Below are 16,576 nucleotides of genomic sequence, written 5' to 3' on the forward strand. Positions count from 1 at the left end.
AAACCACCATATTTTAAGGGAATTATATTTTATCTTCCCAGTGCTTAGGTCAATGCTTAGCCATGAGACCCCTATTTTGGTAAACAGACCCCTCTCATAGAATGTCTTTTATGACGTTATTATGGCTTCCAACGTAGATTTTAAGGAATATTTTGTTCATATACATCACCAAAATTAGATTAACTTACAATAGACAGAATAAATACTTAAATCTCATTAGTGAGTATTTACATATACATGATATCCAAATTGAAATAAGCTCTTTTGCATACCTTCAGTGTCAAGTCCAATCATTAATTCAGTCAATGTTTATCAAGGCTCTGCTGTGTGCCTGGTGCACTTGGCTGATGAGAGAGAAAGGAGGAGGACTCAGCCTCTGCTGTTAATGATATGCATACAAAAGGCCAAGGACAGATTGCAGACAAATAAGAAATGGTAATTTAAAAAAATGCTAGGTAGATATAGAATAACTGGAGGGAGAACTAAAGGAGTGCTTGCAACAGGTATGTCTGGAGTAACATTTGACCAGAAATCTGAATGCTGAAGGAACCAGCCATGTAAAGATCTGGGGCGGAAACCTGCTAAGACAGATGTGCCTCAAGTGCAAATACTTGAATGAGAGATGAAATCAGTGTGGCTGGAATTTACTAAACAAGGGAGGACACGCTAAAAGCTGAGGTTAAGAGATGGACTGGGGCTGATTCACACAAAATGTTATAGGTTAATAAAAGGAATACAGATTTTATTTGAACTGCAGTGGTGGGAATATATTGGTGAAGGGTAGCGAGGTGGAGGATTAGGGGTGGGTGGAATGGATGTGCCTAGATGAAGTAATGAAGTGATATGATCAGAAGGATTAGTGGTGAGTGGAGTGGATGTGCCTAGATGAAGTAATGACGTGATATGATCAGATTGGCTTCTTTAAAAGTTTTGCTTGGCCACTGTGTGTAGGGAGAAATAGTAGAAGTAGGGAGGCCATTGAGGGAGCTATCCTCATTGATCTACGTGAGACATGGGAGCAGAGTCTGATGTACTGCAGTGGCACAAACTGATTGATTCAGAAGGTGGATTGGAATTAGAGCCTACAAGACTTGCAGATTTGCAAACAGATTGGACATGGCAGAGAGGGTAAGAAAGAAAGCAGAAAGGTTAAGACCTGAGTAATAGTGTTAAGCCATTTACAGAGATGGAGAACGCTGGAACAGGAGCATGTTCACTGGAGCAGGAGAATTTGTGCATTATTGGTGTGTGTGTCTTATTCAAATTGGAGATGTCAAATAAGCAAGGGCTGATGGATGTTTGCGGGAGCTCAGGAGAGAAGTCAGGGCTGTTTATAAGTATTAGGGGGAGTGAGCATGTGAGTTGACCCAGATCCCTTAAGAGGTAGAGAGAAGAGAAAGGTCCTAAGCAGGGAGCTCTGGAACCCTTACTTCTTCTGGATGTGCATTCAACCTTGAGATGATAACTAGTGATTGAAGTCTGTTAGAAGCAATACTTGATTTTCCTGATTTTGAGACAATAATCTTGCAAAACCATAGCTCCAAAATATAGTCTTAGTAATAGGCATGGTTGTGTCACTAAAGTTAATTACTGTCAATAGGCAAGAGAATGAGAACTTCCTAGCTGGTTTTAATTTCAGGTAATTTTTCTTTTATTAAATGGTATCCTGAGTTATCAGAACCCATGAAAAAGCAACATGATTCATTCTTGTTTCACAGTGTTCCACAACCATGTGGTGTTTAACATGAAGGGGTGCTATTTCTTAAAGCAGTCAGTTTGAGATCAACAGTTTTGCTCTTTGCCTCTCTTTGTGTTTCATGCAAAATTAAGCAACTTCTCCATTAAAGCCATCTACTTTTCTTTAGTAGCACACACCGATACAAGCTATTCAGTCCCACCCCCATCCTCAGTTATTGACTTTTTGGCGATAGCTTAATTTTTTCGGAACACCAGGGTGGTGCTTACAGGTGATGCTTTAAGTTACCCCTTATCTGCAAATGAACTTTAATATGAAGTTACAGTTTGTGTCTTTGTGAAAATGAATTACCTTGTTCACCCCAGTGACTCAGAACATGTATTGTTTGGTAATATCAATTTTTCTTCTGTTTCTGAACAGCACCTTTGGAAAAGTGTTGACTTGATTCCTGTATTTAAGTCATAATTTTAGTGTTTCTTTTTTGATTGTATTGGGGCACACATTATTTTTTAAAAATGATAAAAGTAACTTTCCTTAGAATCATGGGCTTTTGAGGTAGGAAGAAGCCTTAGAGATGGTCTAGTAGCCCCCTCTCATTTTGCAATTGAAGGATTCGAGTCAAGTTTAATTTCACAGAGCTGATCAGTGGCCTAGCCATGTAGAAATAAGCATAAATAGTAGCTAGTACTTCAAGTCAGGCTTGCACTATCAGGCTTGCACTATGGTTACACACACACACACACATACACACACACACAATATAAACTCTGCTCTTGAGAAAAGATATGCATCCATGAACATGGATAATCCTACATGATGAATCCTATAGATAGAAGTTGTTTTAGGTACAGAAAGGGAAGTGCAGCCACCTCTGTTTTTAGACTTTAACAGATTCTTCACCTGTGACTTATCTTTCCAGTTAAAAAAAAACCAAACTGCTCATTTTGGAAGAAGATGAGCTGAGTTTGTATCTTGTCTTCTATATGGAAACCTTTAATAGGTCATGCTTTTCCTTTTCAAAGTTTTTATGTACTAAACTGACCCAGAGCTTTTATGTTTATTTCCCAACTGTAGAAGCAACAGTTCTGAGCTATGATGGGAGTATGTTTATGAAAATCCAGCTCCCGGTGGTAATGCACACGGAGGCTGAGGATGTGTCTTTGCGGTTTCGATCCCAGCGTGCATATGGTATCCTCATGGCAACCACCTCCAGAGACTCAGCAGACACCCTCCGCCTGGAGCTGGACGCAGGGCGTGTGAAACTGACGGTCAACCTAGGTAACAACTCGCCTTCCCCCATTGAACTAACACTTCTCACCTTTTGTTCAGTTTTGCCTGCAAACATTTATCGAGTAGCCTGTTTGCCATGGAAAGTTAAAACACTTAATAGTCTCATCTCCATTATTTAAATTCATTTAGGTTTTGGGGACATCTTTTTATTGTTTTTATATTGTTTATCATAATTTACTGTTTTGTGGTTCCTTCCACTGAGGGTTCTTAAAAGGGAAGCCATGTGCATTAATGAGATTAATTGAAAATACGAATTATTACACTTGATGATGGCTCAAACTGAATTTCCTATTTTTACATTGACTGACATTCTGATTGGTTATAGATAAAATCCCTTCAGATAAAATAAAAATCCACCAACTTTGACTTGGATAGCACGTGCTACAAAATGTCAAATATCTAGTTTGTGATCTAGATCAACAGTTGCTCTTTATCTATCCTTGGGCTTCTCCTTTGAACAGTTACCTTCGTGGTATCCCATCTTTTCTGTTTGGAAATACTGTGTGGTGATATTTTGCTATCAAACAACAATCCACAACCCTTCAATGCCCAAAGTCTGCGGCCCTCAGCAAGCAGCCATGAGAACACTAAAAACACAGACTCTTCCACAGAAAAATAATGCTTTCCTGCTTAACTGTAGCATTCAGAAAGAGTCACTACAGTAAAACCTCACCAAACTGGATAAAATCTAGGGGAAAATCAGGCCGAATTAAGAAAAAGTATGTACTGTAGACTAAAAAAAAAAAAAATGTAAGCATATTTGTTTTCAAATACATTCAAAAACACAAATTAGTAGCTCAAAAAACCTTAAGGAAAGGTCTTACAAGGCTAATGTTAACGGGTGGTTAAGAATTATCCATAATTAGCATATTGTTTCACAGAAGTTGCTCCATCAGTGACTTGAAATCAGTTTTCTTTCCAAACTTGGCCTTTCACAATTTGTTTCATTTTTCTCAGACAATCTCTGCTCATCGCGAATGAAGAATTGCAAATGTTCTGCCCGATAAGTTTCAATATTATAATTAACTCCAAATAATAGGAGTACAAATTAATGAGGTTTTACTGTATTTCCTGGAAGGACTGAACACACACAATAATGAATAGGCAGAAAGGGAAAAATAAAATTCAAGACTACATAGATTTACAAAAAGTGTAGCAAAATGTAATGAGGTGTGGCATTTGTGAAAACCCCACATATGTCAAACTGTGCTGGGCAGAATAGTAGCTCATAAAATATAAAATTATTTCATTAGTAGTTTGGTGCATACAATTGCATTCAATTAATAATAAGTTAAAAAGTCCAATAATAAGGTTGTTTTTCTTTTTACTGAAGAACACATAATACTTTTTTACTCTTCTGTTAGAGTTCCCTCTAGTGACAATGATAGGTTACTACAAGCCCATCAAAATTGCCTAGTTTCAGTAAAGGGGCTGTTAGCCGGAGGAGGTGAGCACACTCATGGGAATTTTCTAACAGCAAAGCATTCTGTGGACAGAGTTGTGTAGATGTTGATCCTTGGCTGTTTGCAACCACTTTTCTGATGCGGTTGACGACACATGACAAACTCAGCTATATGGAAACAGAATCTAGGTTTGTATTTTTCATGCTCCCCAAAGGCATTAAATACAACAACCAAATCCAACAAATATTTATCTACATATAGAATAAACATGAAACGCCCCACATGGTCCTTTAAAGATAACCCTTATAATTATAATCTATGATATTCAGATCAAATATTCCATTCTTGGGGAATCTGCTTTTATGTAAGAAGAAAGTATAAGAAAAGAAAAATCAATAGCAGTAATAACCATGAAACTTATTACACAGAGATAACATAGTTAGCTCCTAACAGAGGAACAGGCCTGTGTGCACCCGGGAATGACACTACTCCTTACCACTAGAGGTTCTAAAGGAAACAAAGTGTTTATTTCCTTCTCCAATTAATACAAGGCTTGGAATCCAGCTAATGTCTGGCTGTTACCTTTTTTTGTCCAAGCAAGTAATAGTAACAGCAGCAGCAACAATGATAATAAATACATTAGAGTGAAATGAGAATGATTTCAACTAGCTCTCCATTTGACCACCACAATTCTAAAGCATTCTGTTGGCCTTTGCGGGATAATAGATTTTGGAGGTCCAAGATGTCTGAGCCTAGCTGAGCTTGCACTGTTCCCCATTGTGACGGAGCACTTTTTAATTAAATTGAAAACAATGATTTGTTCTTTCACAGATGGGGAGAAAGCTGCAGCCAGTCTAAGCCAAGCATCTTTGACAGTTAACAATTCTTTATTTCACTTAGATTTGTCACCATGTAGCTTTGTTTGATTTGGCCATTTTTTAAAAAATTCTTCTCCCGTTGTTTCCAATGGTGAAGTTTTATAACAAAGAATCTGGGTTCTAGAAGTATGTAAATAATAAATGATATGGAGTGGCCACATTTGCATGTGTCTGTCCCCGGAAGGGTGGACTGTGATTTTATTGGATGTCTGCAGCTATTACCTTGAAGGATAAATTTTCATTTTTCATCTATTCTTCCCCATCTAGATTGTATCAGGATTAACTGTAATTCCAGTAAGTGCCTATTCAAAATTTTTAAAATGTTATTCCTCCATTATGATGTAGCTAGTGAAGAAAAACAAAAGAGAGAGCAAGAGAAAGTTGTTTATAAACCTCATGAGTTCACTTTTGAAATATACCAGTCCATCATCTGGGTTGTAAAAATTCATTTTGAAATCTGTCCAGCTGAAGACATTCCTGCTGCAGTTTCTATCTCTAAGTAGGAAAAAGAGGTGAGAAATATCCTGTAAGAGAATGTACCAACACCTCTGTAGACCTGTGGATAAAGCTTACAGCATTTGTATTTTGGTAAATCTTGGACTCCAGTAGTTCTCTTCATGACCAAATTAGGATAAAATGCTGTGGGTCTTAATTTCCTTCACTTTCTGTTTTTATCTCTTAAACATAGAAAAAAAAAATCCCTTTCATTTGGAAGTTACTATTGAACTCTTCTAAATTCAACTAAAGTTTTACATTGAATAATGTGTGTTTCTTCAAGTTTTATATATATATATATGTATATATATATATATATATATATATATATATATATATATATATATATATACAGAATATGACTTATCTAAAGAGTTTTTCTGGTTTACTGAGAGTATTTACATAATGAATTTTTACATCCTAATCATATATCTGCAAAAATAACCAAAACCCTTCAAATCTGTGATATGCATGCCAAGTGATGAGACAGAAAAGATGCATGGACTGAGTTTTTTTTTAATTTGGACTAGAGAACTTGAAAGGATGTAAGGACTGTGATTTTATTTTGAGTTGTAGCATTATCTTGAGTGAATTTATTTACATAAATATTTAGGTTTTTCTTTTCCAGGTTTTGCTGACCACATTAAGGAATCTCCTCCAATATAAAAAAGTTGTTAGCTATTTAACTAAAATGGTTCTAACAAGCTTCTAATCTTTCATTGTCCTATTCAGTAAAATATATTTTGTTTATGTCCTTGGAAAATGCTGAATGTGAGTTGATGGAATGCACTCCCAAAACCTTTGGCTGTGTATCCAAATGGCAGTAAGTCATCCTCTGAGGAGCAAAATGGTGGTCTTCAGCTTACAAAAGCAATAAGTTTATAAAGCATGCTTCTGATAACTCAAATTTGTCTTTAAAATACTTAATATTCATTTTAAAGGAGCATAAAAGGCTGTTTTTCCAATCATAACAATAAAAAGGTAACAATCATGATTGGTGGGAAAAAAAAATTAAACTGTTAAACTGTCATATAAGGCATTAAAACGGAGAAGGCAATGGCAACCCACTCCAGTACTCTTGCCTGGAAAATCACATGGGTGGAGGAGCCTAGTAGGCTGCAGTTCATGGGGTTGCGAAGAGTCGGACACGACTGAGCGACTTCACTTTCACTCTTCACTTTCATGCATTGGAGAAGGAACTGGCAACCCACTCCAGTGTTCTTGCCTGGAGAATCCCAGGGACAGAGGAGCCTGGTGGGCTGCCGTCTATGGGGTCGCAGAGTCGGAGACGACTGAAGCGACTTAGCAGCAGCAGCAAAGCATTAAAAACCATCTCAAACAGACTCTAGTTCCTGAGCTAATCTCTCAGAGCTCTCACACAAGTGGAATTTTTTCAAATATTCATCATCTCCTTTTAAACTGTGTCTCTACCACACTCTGAAAAGAAGCACAGGTTTACCAATCTGATATCATGATCCAGCTTGCTTTCATCTTTGGACCCTAAATACAGGCAAAGTAACAACCCACAAAACCTGTAGATGTTCTCGCTGCTTCCTGGATCTTAGAAAATCCATGTGAGGGAAACTATTTCTTTCTAGACTTCTGCTTTATTTTTATTTTTATTAGATGGGTTTTTAGATTTATAAAATGTGGCTACATAAACTCTAGTATTTAATGGAAATTGCCCCATCAAATGTGCTTCTGTGTTCTCTAGCTCTATCATTTTAAAATGCACGTTTATGGCCTAATTACCCTTGTTGGATATTTCTCTTTATTTGGCTCATTATTATAAGACTGATACTAAGTATAATATTTTCTCTAGATATTTCACAGAATAATACTTTTGAGGACAAAGGTCTTTGGTGGTTAGTGAATTTTTCCCCCCTTTGTAAAGATAATATCTTACCCTTAATTTTACTTGAATTAAACCAATGATTATGAGCTTACAGTGCATACTGCGGACAGGACTGCAAATGCCTTAACTTGTCAGCAGTCACTGGAAAGAACATTCAGTGATCAGGTAATGTTTTTATTTCCTTTGCCTTTGTTTTATATGAGGAATAATGGGCAGATATACCCAGAATTCCAAGTTCCATCAAGAAATCATGTTATTACTTAACTTTGTGGATAGGGAGGAATTTACATTTTAATAATGCAAATCTAACTCACAATGATTAAATAAGCAGAGATTTCCACCTGGACTGTATTTCATACTCATAATGAAATATAAATAAAATACTTGTATCTCAGTAGTTTAATGTAGTTTAAACTTGTAGTTTAATGAAAGACTAATTTATTACATTTCTCCTCTGCAAGCCATGAGTTTGTCTGAAACTGAAATGTACATTTACTAACTCACAAATTTATACCACCACGACCTAAAAATTATACCCCACCTAAGATATCAACTGTGTTGTGAGCTTAATATGCAATACCTCAGTTGATATCTTTAAGACAATTTCCACAGGAAATATATGTATGGTAACAAAAATTATCATACTTTGAGAATTAGTAGTAAATGATAAATCATTAATTTTGAATGGGAATCTCTCGTTTCTCTACACTTATACAGAGTTGCTCTGCTGTTTCCTATAGTCACTCCATCCTTTTTATTCCTCCTTTCCCTCACTTTATGGCAGGTGTTTACATATGGAAAAGAAAATACATATATCATCTGATTCTCCAATCTTTGCTACTGAAGAACAGGTAGTAGGTGAGGAAGGAGCAAGGTCTAGCTGTGTTGCGTGTATTCAGACCTGTAGGACTCCAAGATGGCAGATATATTTCTTTTTCAGCGCCTGTGTCATTAGTTTAGATGCAGCAATGCACTCTTCCACAGACAGGCCAGCAAAGTCTTTTGTTAAGGTTCTTTTGAGAAGAGTCTGATTTGAATTTCAGGAACCATCCCTGTCAAACTCTTTGTTGCCACCATCCCTCCCTCCCCTAATAGGAAGAATTTTTAAATGGAAGGAAATAGCCCATTTTTATTTAAAAATAAAAAGCTTATTTTCATGTGTGGAGAGGAATTTTTTTTTTAAAGAACCATCTCTGTGAATAGCAGTCATGTCAGTGTCAAAATGTATGCTTTGATCTCTCTGATTACAATTGGAATGTCTCTGCACACAATCCCAGACCAGACTCAGCTCTTTGATGTCCATTAGCTTATTTCATTGCTAAGATATGTTTGTTATCTACAGCTTGGTATTAGATTAGGTCAGTATTTGAAAATTTATGGAGGGGAAGGCAAACACAGAAGTGTAATATATCTACAGCCCTCCATTCTCGTCTATCCAGGATAATCAGATTATTCTTGGCTTTTCAGTCAACTCCAATAAGAAGAACCACAATCTACCATCATAAAATAATTTTATATGAAAGTTGCTAAAAGAACCACCATCTTTCAATACAGATAATGTCTCCCCTGGACAGTAAAACTTACTTCAATAAAGGTAGATGGGAAAGGACTGTAGAGTCACATTCTTTTAACATAAAGAACAATTATTTGATTAATGAAAAAAAAAAGACTGGTTATAGATGATTTTACAAAAATAGTTATATATTATAGAGATATACACTAATACCGAGTTATCACTAAAAGAGGCCAAGTCGGACGGAATAGTGCTTTGTGACTGACACATTAATTGTTTGCATGAAAAGTGAGTGTATGAGGGTCTCTTGCCTGACCCATAGTGTTAGTTGACCTAATGTAAAGAGTGCAAAAGAAAATTTCTACTCCCTGTGAAATTTTCTTGAATGCATTATTAGTAGAGTCTGTAGTATTATTATAACAGAAATGACATTGGCTTTATCTTGCATTCTCTTTGTCTGCCAAAGGATGTAGCCTGAGATAAAGTGACCAAGAGACTCTCAGTTTCAAACGTGCTGCCCAATTATCAATGCATCTAAAGTCATTAGGCTATGTGTTTCTTTTTTTTCCTGATAATTTGGCATCTGTAGTGGTACATTACATACTTTCATAGTCTCAGGTTTTTGTTGTTTTTTTTTTCTTTTTCTCTTTTTTTAGTAACCTTACAAGTTGTTAGTGTTATAATCTTTGAAGGTTTAAATACATTGAAAATTTGAAAACTGAACTTGCTCCTATCAACTATAAGTGAGTTCTAGTTGTCATATAAATAGCTACTTTAAATATGTAGCAGGTGCAAAGAGAATTTTGTGACTTTTGATTTTGTTAGTGTTGTCTTTCCCTTTTTTATTGTCTTTTCAAGTCAATGACATAATTATGGAATATCCTTCTTGCCCACAGGAAGGTTTGCAGGCACCTCTGAATTCATATAAGTGTGCATTTTAATAAAACCATGATATTTGATGTTTATTTTGCTTGTTTATTTATTTTTGTTTATTTAATCCTTATACGTTGGTCTCTTCTGCCCACCTGCTCTTTCTTCCTACCAAGATTTATTCATCTTACTTCTCCATTTCCAATGCTGTTTTCTCTTGTTCTCCTTCTTCTTGTTTTCTTACAAAAATAAAAAGCTCTATGGGGTGAAAAAAGATATCCCAGTAGGCAGAAATTCCAACTATGTTTGGCTTCTTACAGAAAATGATTTATTTAAGACACAGAGATAATAAAATTGGAGATGGTGTTAATGTGGGCAGAGTGTCAAGGGTTGAAGTTCAGCTTCTTTTTTTGGCAGTTAATTGTCTAAGGATTGCAAAGAAAAAAAATCTAAGGCCAAGTATTTAACCTCACTTTTGACTTGGATATAGTGAAGAAATGCCCTGAGTAATATGTTATTGGGAAATGTACTATGATGGATGCCCAGAGTAGATAATAAGATATTTGTATTATGATTTTATTACCAGAATGAAAAGATCAACTGGATATTAGTTATCACCAATTTTTTTTATGTAGATAAAAATGGAAAGCAATAAAAGAATGCAAAATGTCAAGCAGTGGCACTTAAGCCATATTAGATTGCTTTGATCAGGCTGCCACTTGGCAGACTACTTAAAAAGATATGAGGGAATTTCTGGAGGCTGACTCTTGTTAACATGAAACAAATATTCAGTTCAGAGCAGCTGCCTGGTGCCTGAAGAGCAGAGAACTGCCAAAGGAGCCTCTGTCTCGGCCTCCAGACAACCATCCTTGATTTGAAGAGTTCCATCAATCACTGCTTCTCACTGATCGGTGCTGTCCGTCCACAGGATAGGAGCTGCTCAAGGAATAAAGGAAGATAAATGTATACATACAGAAAAGGGCAGTTTTTGTTTGTTTGTTTGTTTTTCATTGCTGTCATTTTTAAAGCTTAAAGTATATATGAAGGAAAGGAAAAGAATGTTTATCAATGATTTTCAGCAAAAATATAAGAGAATTTACATATAAAATAAAGAGACCATAGATTTCTGATGAAAAATAAATAACTAAAAGAAGCAAAACCTGAGTCTTTTTCTTAAGGCCCATTGTGTAGGCAGTGTCTTTAGAAAAATATCAAAATTGGAATAAAATTTAAGGAAAACCTATTTGAATTATCCACTCTTAATATTATAAGAATCATAAAGAGTGCATATTTAATGACTACATAGATTGTGCAAAATCATCGTATGAGAGCTTGGTAAGTAGAAGACTTGGGTCTATTTTAGTGAACAGTTATTTGCTTATTGCTTACATGCAAATATAAAATGCTTCAGTGTTTTAAAAGATTGCTCTTTTGGTGCAGGTTAAGAATTCATCATGAAATCAGTCTCAGTTATTAATTTAGTCAGTTGAACATCTCCTTATTACTATGGCAAATGGCTGTGCTCAAAGAAATGCAGAACTCCAGATTTGTGTTAACCAAATTCATCTAATTCTCTTTCATGGTTTAAAGTTAGCATTGTAACTATGGCCACAGGAGAAATTGTCAGCGGAGAAGGCAATGGCACCCCACTCCAGCACTCTTGCCTGGAAAATCCCATGGACGGAGGAGCCTGCTGGGCTGCAGTCCATGGGGTGGCTCAGAGTCGGACACGACTGAAGCGACTTAGGAGCCGCGGCAGCAGCAGAAATTGTCAGAAAAGCCTATAATGTTTCAGAAGAAACATTCTGAACTTGATGTTTCCCTTGGCTTCTGGGAAAAGGAAATTTTCTTTTCTACCACAAAATGTCACAAATTGTGAGACCATACTTGTTGACCAGAGGTTCCTATTGTGCTATTAGAGAGAGTTGATTTCTAAAACATTTGCCATTTCCTTCATAGGTTATACTTTCGCCTTTATTTTTGTTTGTTTTTTGATAGGGAGGTAGTATTTTAGCAAGCTATCATTGATCCAAAAAATTGAGGGTAAAAATATGAATTAGACATTGCTAGCTACTATTAAGATTTTTTTTAATCTAGCCAGTCTCATTGCGAGATGTATGATTAGAAGTTCATTCATTTTAAAGAAAACAATAATTGTTCATTTGTTTGTATTTGGAACATATTTTTTTACTTACGTGCCTCTATGATTCAGGTTCATAATTAATCCTAAAGGCTCAGAAAGACTAAAAAGTGCTCAAAACTTCTGTTTAAAATAGCCTCTAATCTTTAGGACAGCCTTAATGTTCAATGATGATACAGAGTGCCATGACAACTCATTTTATAGGTGTAGACTTGTAAAATATATTAATATTTTATATATGAATATATTGCAATTTACCAAATATATTGCAATTTTTCAAAAAGTTTTGCCTTCCTAATCTTTCTCAAAAGAAAGCCATTAACAATTTACACTTCATCAATTACTTACCTATCAGAAAATATGGAAACAAATGATATAATCATGGATTTCAATTCCTCATTTAGCTGCTAGATAGAAATTATGTATCTGCTAACTGGTAAAGTGGATGCATAATTTAAAAGACATTTTGTCCACTTTACCATATATCAGACATGATTAATATAAGCCTTCAAGCTGAACTTTGTTTAGTTTCCTCTCTTCTATACTCACTTCCTTCTGCTTGGTTATAGCTTCTACTTTTTCATGTCTTCTGCTTACCATGGTGTCTCCTGTGGCTATTTGTCCACTGCCTCCTCCTGTGCATGTTTCTTTTTTTTTTTTTTTTTTTGCTGCTCCTTAAACTGTTGATTAAATGTATGTTATGTATTCAGACTCCCCTAGAAAGAGAATCTAGTGGATTCATTACTTATCCTTGCTTTGCTGAGCAGAGCTTTCAAGTCATCTCACTTCATAAGCCACTGACCAGACTTTAATTTTGGGGGAAGATGCCCACTGGTGATCCAATGAACTGTCCTCAAAGAAGGGGGCCGCAGAGTCAGTATACGCACCTCCAGGGTAATGTAGGAGCAGTGGGCTTTCCCCACAAGCGTCTCTTCTTCAGGCCGTCTGATTAACAGTGTTTTGATTTTACCCATGAAATACCCTTGAGGATTACAATTTCTTCAACACATTACTGGCAAACATATGGTACGTAAGTCAAGTGAGCAAGGCTCTTTAAGGGGGGAAATGCATGGAGCCATAAAAAAGTTGGAGATTGAAATGTTCAGTGTTGCTCAGAGGTCTTATCCATTTCTCTTACTTGTGACCAATGGGAACAAAGAGCAAGATGGGTAAGAAGTACATTATGAAAACCATTTCCCAAAGGTAAAGTAAGAAATTCTAAGAATATTGCAATTACTGTTACTTTTATTGTACTTAGTATTGGATTGTTCTTTGTTATTTGTTCTTTGAATGCATCATTCATACAGTTGTGAGTATTCTTCACCCTCCCATCACCCTTCCCAGGAGGTCAGTCTAAATATAAGACTTGAAATATTTTATGCACAGTACTGTTGAAATAAATATGTTACATGTGTTTCTTTAAAAATATAGGGTCATGGTGTGCAAATGTTTTGCAACAATTTTTCTTAACTTCAGCAATATACTGAAAAAAAAATTAATATGTCCAGTTTGTGAATATAGCATGCTGCACTGAAAAATCTGATCCATTGCTTATTTCAGATTTTATACTGAAGTTATATGAAGCAGATCGAGGTCACTGAGCCAGCTGAAGAATGATAAAATAGGGAGAAAACATATATACAAAAATAAATTCTATCATGATTCATCAGCGACCTCAAAGCAATCATATGAACACTGATCAGAAGCATCTGTGAGCAAGATCTTGAGAAACAAACTAGATTGGAATAACTGTAAATGAAAAGATACTTTGCTCTGGTATAAGTTATTATCACTGACACTAACTCACTCAAATGAAAACCTAACTAAAGTAATCTTGGTGTAGCAAGACCGACTAGCAGCAAGCATATAAATATAACATTTCTTCTAGCAGCTGGCTGACCAGCTCCAGGGAACCTCCAAACACTCTCTCCTGAGATTAACCAAATTAATCTGCTATAAGATTTAATTGCTAACAGCCATTGCTATTGGTGGGCAAGCACCATCTTAGAATAGCTCCTGTTTAGTAAGGCGTGTTGTTCATTTCAGAAGACTTTGTCCGAACTTCAAACAAAGGAGTAATCCCAATATTTTACCAATTACTAAAATAAATGGTCAAATAGAATCATAGCACTCAAATTAGTGACTAAAAGTTAGCTGGATAAATAAGCTAATTAGTGCAATAAAAGAAAAATTAAATTTAGTGCTATTTGTTATTGCAATAATAAAATTCAAAATAAAGAATTCAGGAAATCATTATATTGCTACTTTGAAAACAATTTATATTATCATTCTAATTTTTACATGATAGATGAATGAATTATCAGGTATCATTTGTTCATAGTTTTCTTTGGGGCATTCACTGAGGAAAAAAAAAAAAAAGGATCAAAACAAATGAGACAATATAGTTCAAAAATCCTAAAGACAAATTATCCTTTATCATATTCCTGAGAATGCATTTGCTTTAGAAAAAAAGATATTGTAACGTTTACCACAAAAAGTGAAAGCTAGATTTTCAAGCATTGTTATGATTTCCTAGTGAAACGAAAGGAAAAAGAAACTTAAAGACAGAAGCTTAGCTTTTTATTTTTATTTTTTCCTAATGTGCTTCTTATTCTGGGAGAAGGTTTTTACAAGAATACCCTCAAAATATTGAGTGACAGCAAAATTTTGTTAAAAGTCAGTTTCACATTTAATGATATTCAAATACACTTTAGTGTTAATAGTACTATAATATTAGTATTGGTAATAATATAATAGTATTAAATTATTCCTTTAATTTTACAGAAGTGTACATTCTTCTTGATCTTCTCATAAAAATAAATTCTATAACAGTGCTGTATTTGGATGAGAAATTATTTAATTTTAGCATCTTTGTATTTGTCATTGCAATTCATGGCTTTGTTTATGAGATGTCAAATTGAATATTTGTAAATTTCAAAATGCTCAATATTTGTATGCTTTTTCATTTTTGTTTTCATTCAGATAGTTTGGCATTGTGTAGGAATTGCATAAGACTTGTTTAAGTTTCTGTCAATATAAATCAGTATAATCCTTTTCTTCTCATGTTACACCAAGGCTCAGTATATTTTCAGTTTAAAATGCTTACTTAAAATCATATTAACTGTTTAGTACTTAATTTTATACATGCAGACTATCCTATAATGTGATAAGCTTTTCTTGGAAATGGCCTTTTTTTCTTAAAATAAAGTCACAGTCCAGATTTTTCCTTTCATTATAGTAGGTTTATTTTATTATGCTTCTTCCTAAACCAGTCACTTGAGCTAGATTAGATTTAAAAAGAGCTCTTTTAAAACATTATTTTAGTAATATATAATTTGTGTTCATTTTTTACTGTGTTGTAGTTATATTCATAAAAGGTAAATTGTATTTCTTAAAATGTATGTTTTTTTACATTGAAAATGATTTACATCAGAGAGATTTATCCTGATCTGTCATAAATGGGTACAATCAATGTCTAGTTGTGTGTAAAGGCTAAATGTTTCTTATAAACCTTGTCTATTTATTTGCTTAGAGCTATGATATCTAGCCAGATATGAAACAAGACGGGAGGCAGCTGTATATAGTAAAGTTTATTTTGTAGGTGATAGGATAGGGTTGTTATGAGTTAGGAAAATGGCAGAGGAGTCTCCATGGGGTATTTCCAGCAACTCTCCAAGGTCAGACCTCTTTGCACACAAGATCTATGTTTTCTTATAATTAAATACTCATTAAGCCTTGAATCCCCAATTCCTAAGCCAACTACTCTCTTTGCATTTGGAAGTTACTGACTACCAGCCTCAGGTCATTTTGCTCTCCTAGATTCTATACATCATTAAATTTGTTTTCAAGGGAACTAAGCAAAAACGTTGTCTAAATAATTAGCCAGATAACCGAGTATCCCAGGTTTTCCAGTTCTTGGACTTATCAGATTCCATGCTGCCAAATATGAAAACAGGGGGATGAAACTTTATATTTTTGACACTTCTTAGTGAAGATTAATCTTAAAAGTTAATGGAGTTACTTTTCATTAACTCTTTGGCTTAATTCAATATCAAGAGGTATTCAGTCTGCCATAAAAAACGTTCACAAAATCTAAACAGATATACTCATTCAATAAATAATTAAGCATGGCTTTTATATTCAGGGCACTGAACAATAGGATTTAGGGTATTTTTCCTGAAGTTCTAAGCCCAGGTGGTTCAGCGGTAAAGGATGTGCCTACCAGCGCAGGAGACATGGGTTCGATCCCTTGGTTGGGAAGATGCCCTGGATAAAGAAATGACAACCCTCTCCAGCATTCTTGCCTGGAAAATCCAATGGACAGAGGAGCCTGGTGGGCTACAGCCCACATGGGGTCACAAAGAGTTAGACATGACTTAGTGACTAAACAACAATGAAGGGAGAATAACAATAGTGACAATATAATACGGATAATA

The 16,576-nt window shown here is 35.2% G+C and overlaps 1 protein-coding gene across 18 annotated transcripts in view; it reads left to right on the top strand.

The window, feature by feature from the left end:
- NRXN1 (neurexin 1) overlaps window positions 1–16,576 on the top strand; it is a 1,155,776-nt gene that overhangs the window by 523,419 nt on the left and 615,781 nt on the right. For 11 of the 18 annotated variants that reach the window (XM_065927354.1, XM_065927345.1, XM_065927343.1 and 8 more), the window contains 2 exons: window positions 2,771–2,974; window positions 5,535–5,561. In XM_065927354.1, coding sequence (XP_065783426.1) covers window positions 2,771–2,974; window positions 5,535–5,561 — 231 coding nt within the window. The remainder of the gene's footprint in view (window positions 1–2,770; window positions 2,975–5,534; window positions 5,562–16,576) is intronic. The other 7 variants (XM_065927351.1, XM_065927358.1, XM_065927357.1 and 4 more) reach the window with 1 other exon arrangement.

The sequence above is a fragment of the Muntiacus reevesi genome, chromosome 3 (genome assembly GCF_963930625.1).
Source record: "Muntiacus reevesi chromosome 3, mMunRee1.1, whole genome shotgun sequence".
Taxonomy (NCBI): Eukaryota; Metazoa; Chordata; class Mammalia; order Artiodactyla; family Cervidae; genus Muntiacus; species Muntiacus reevesi.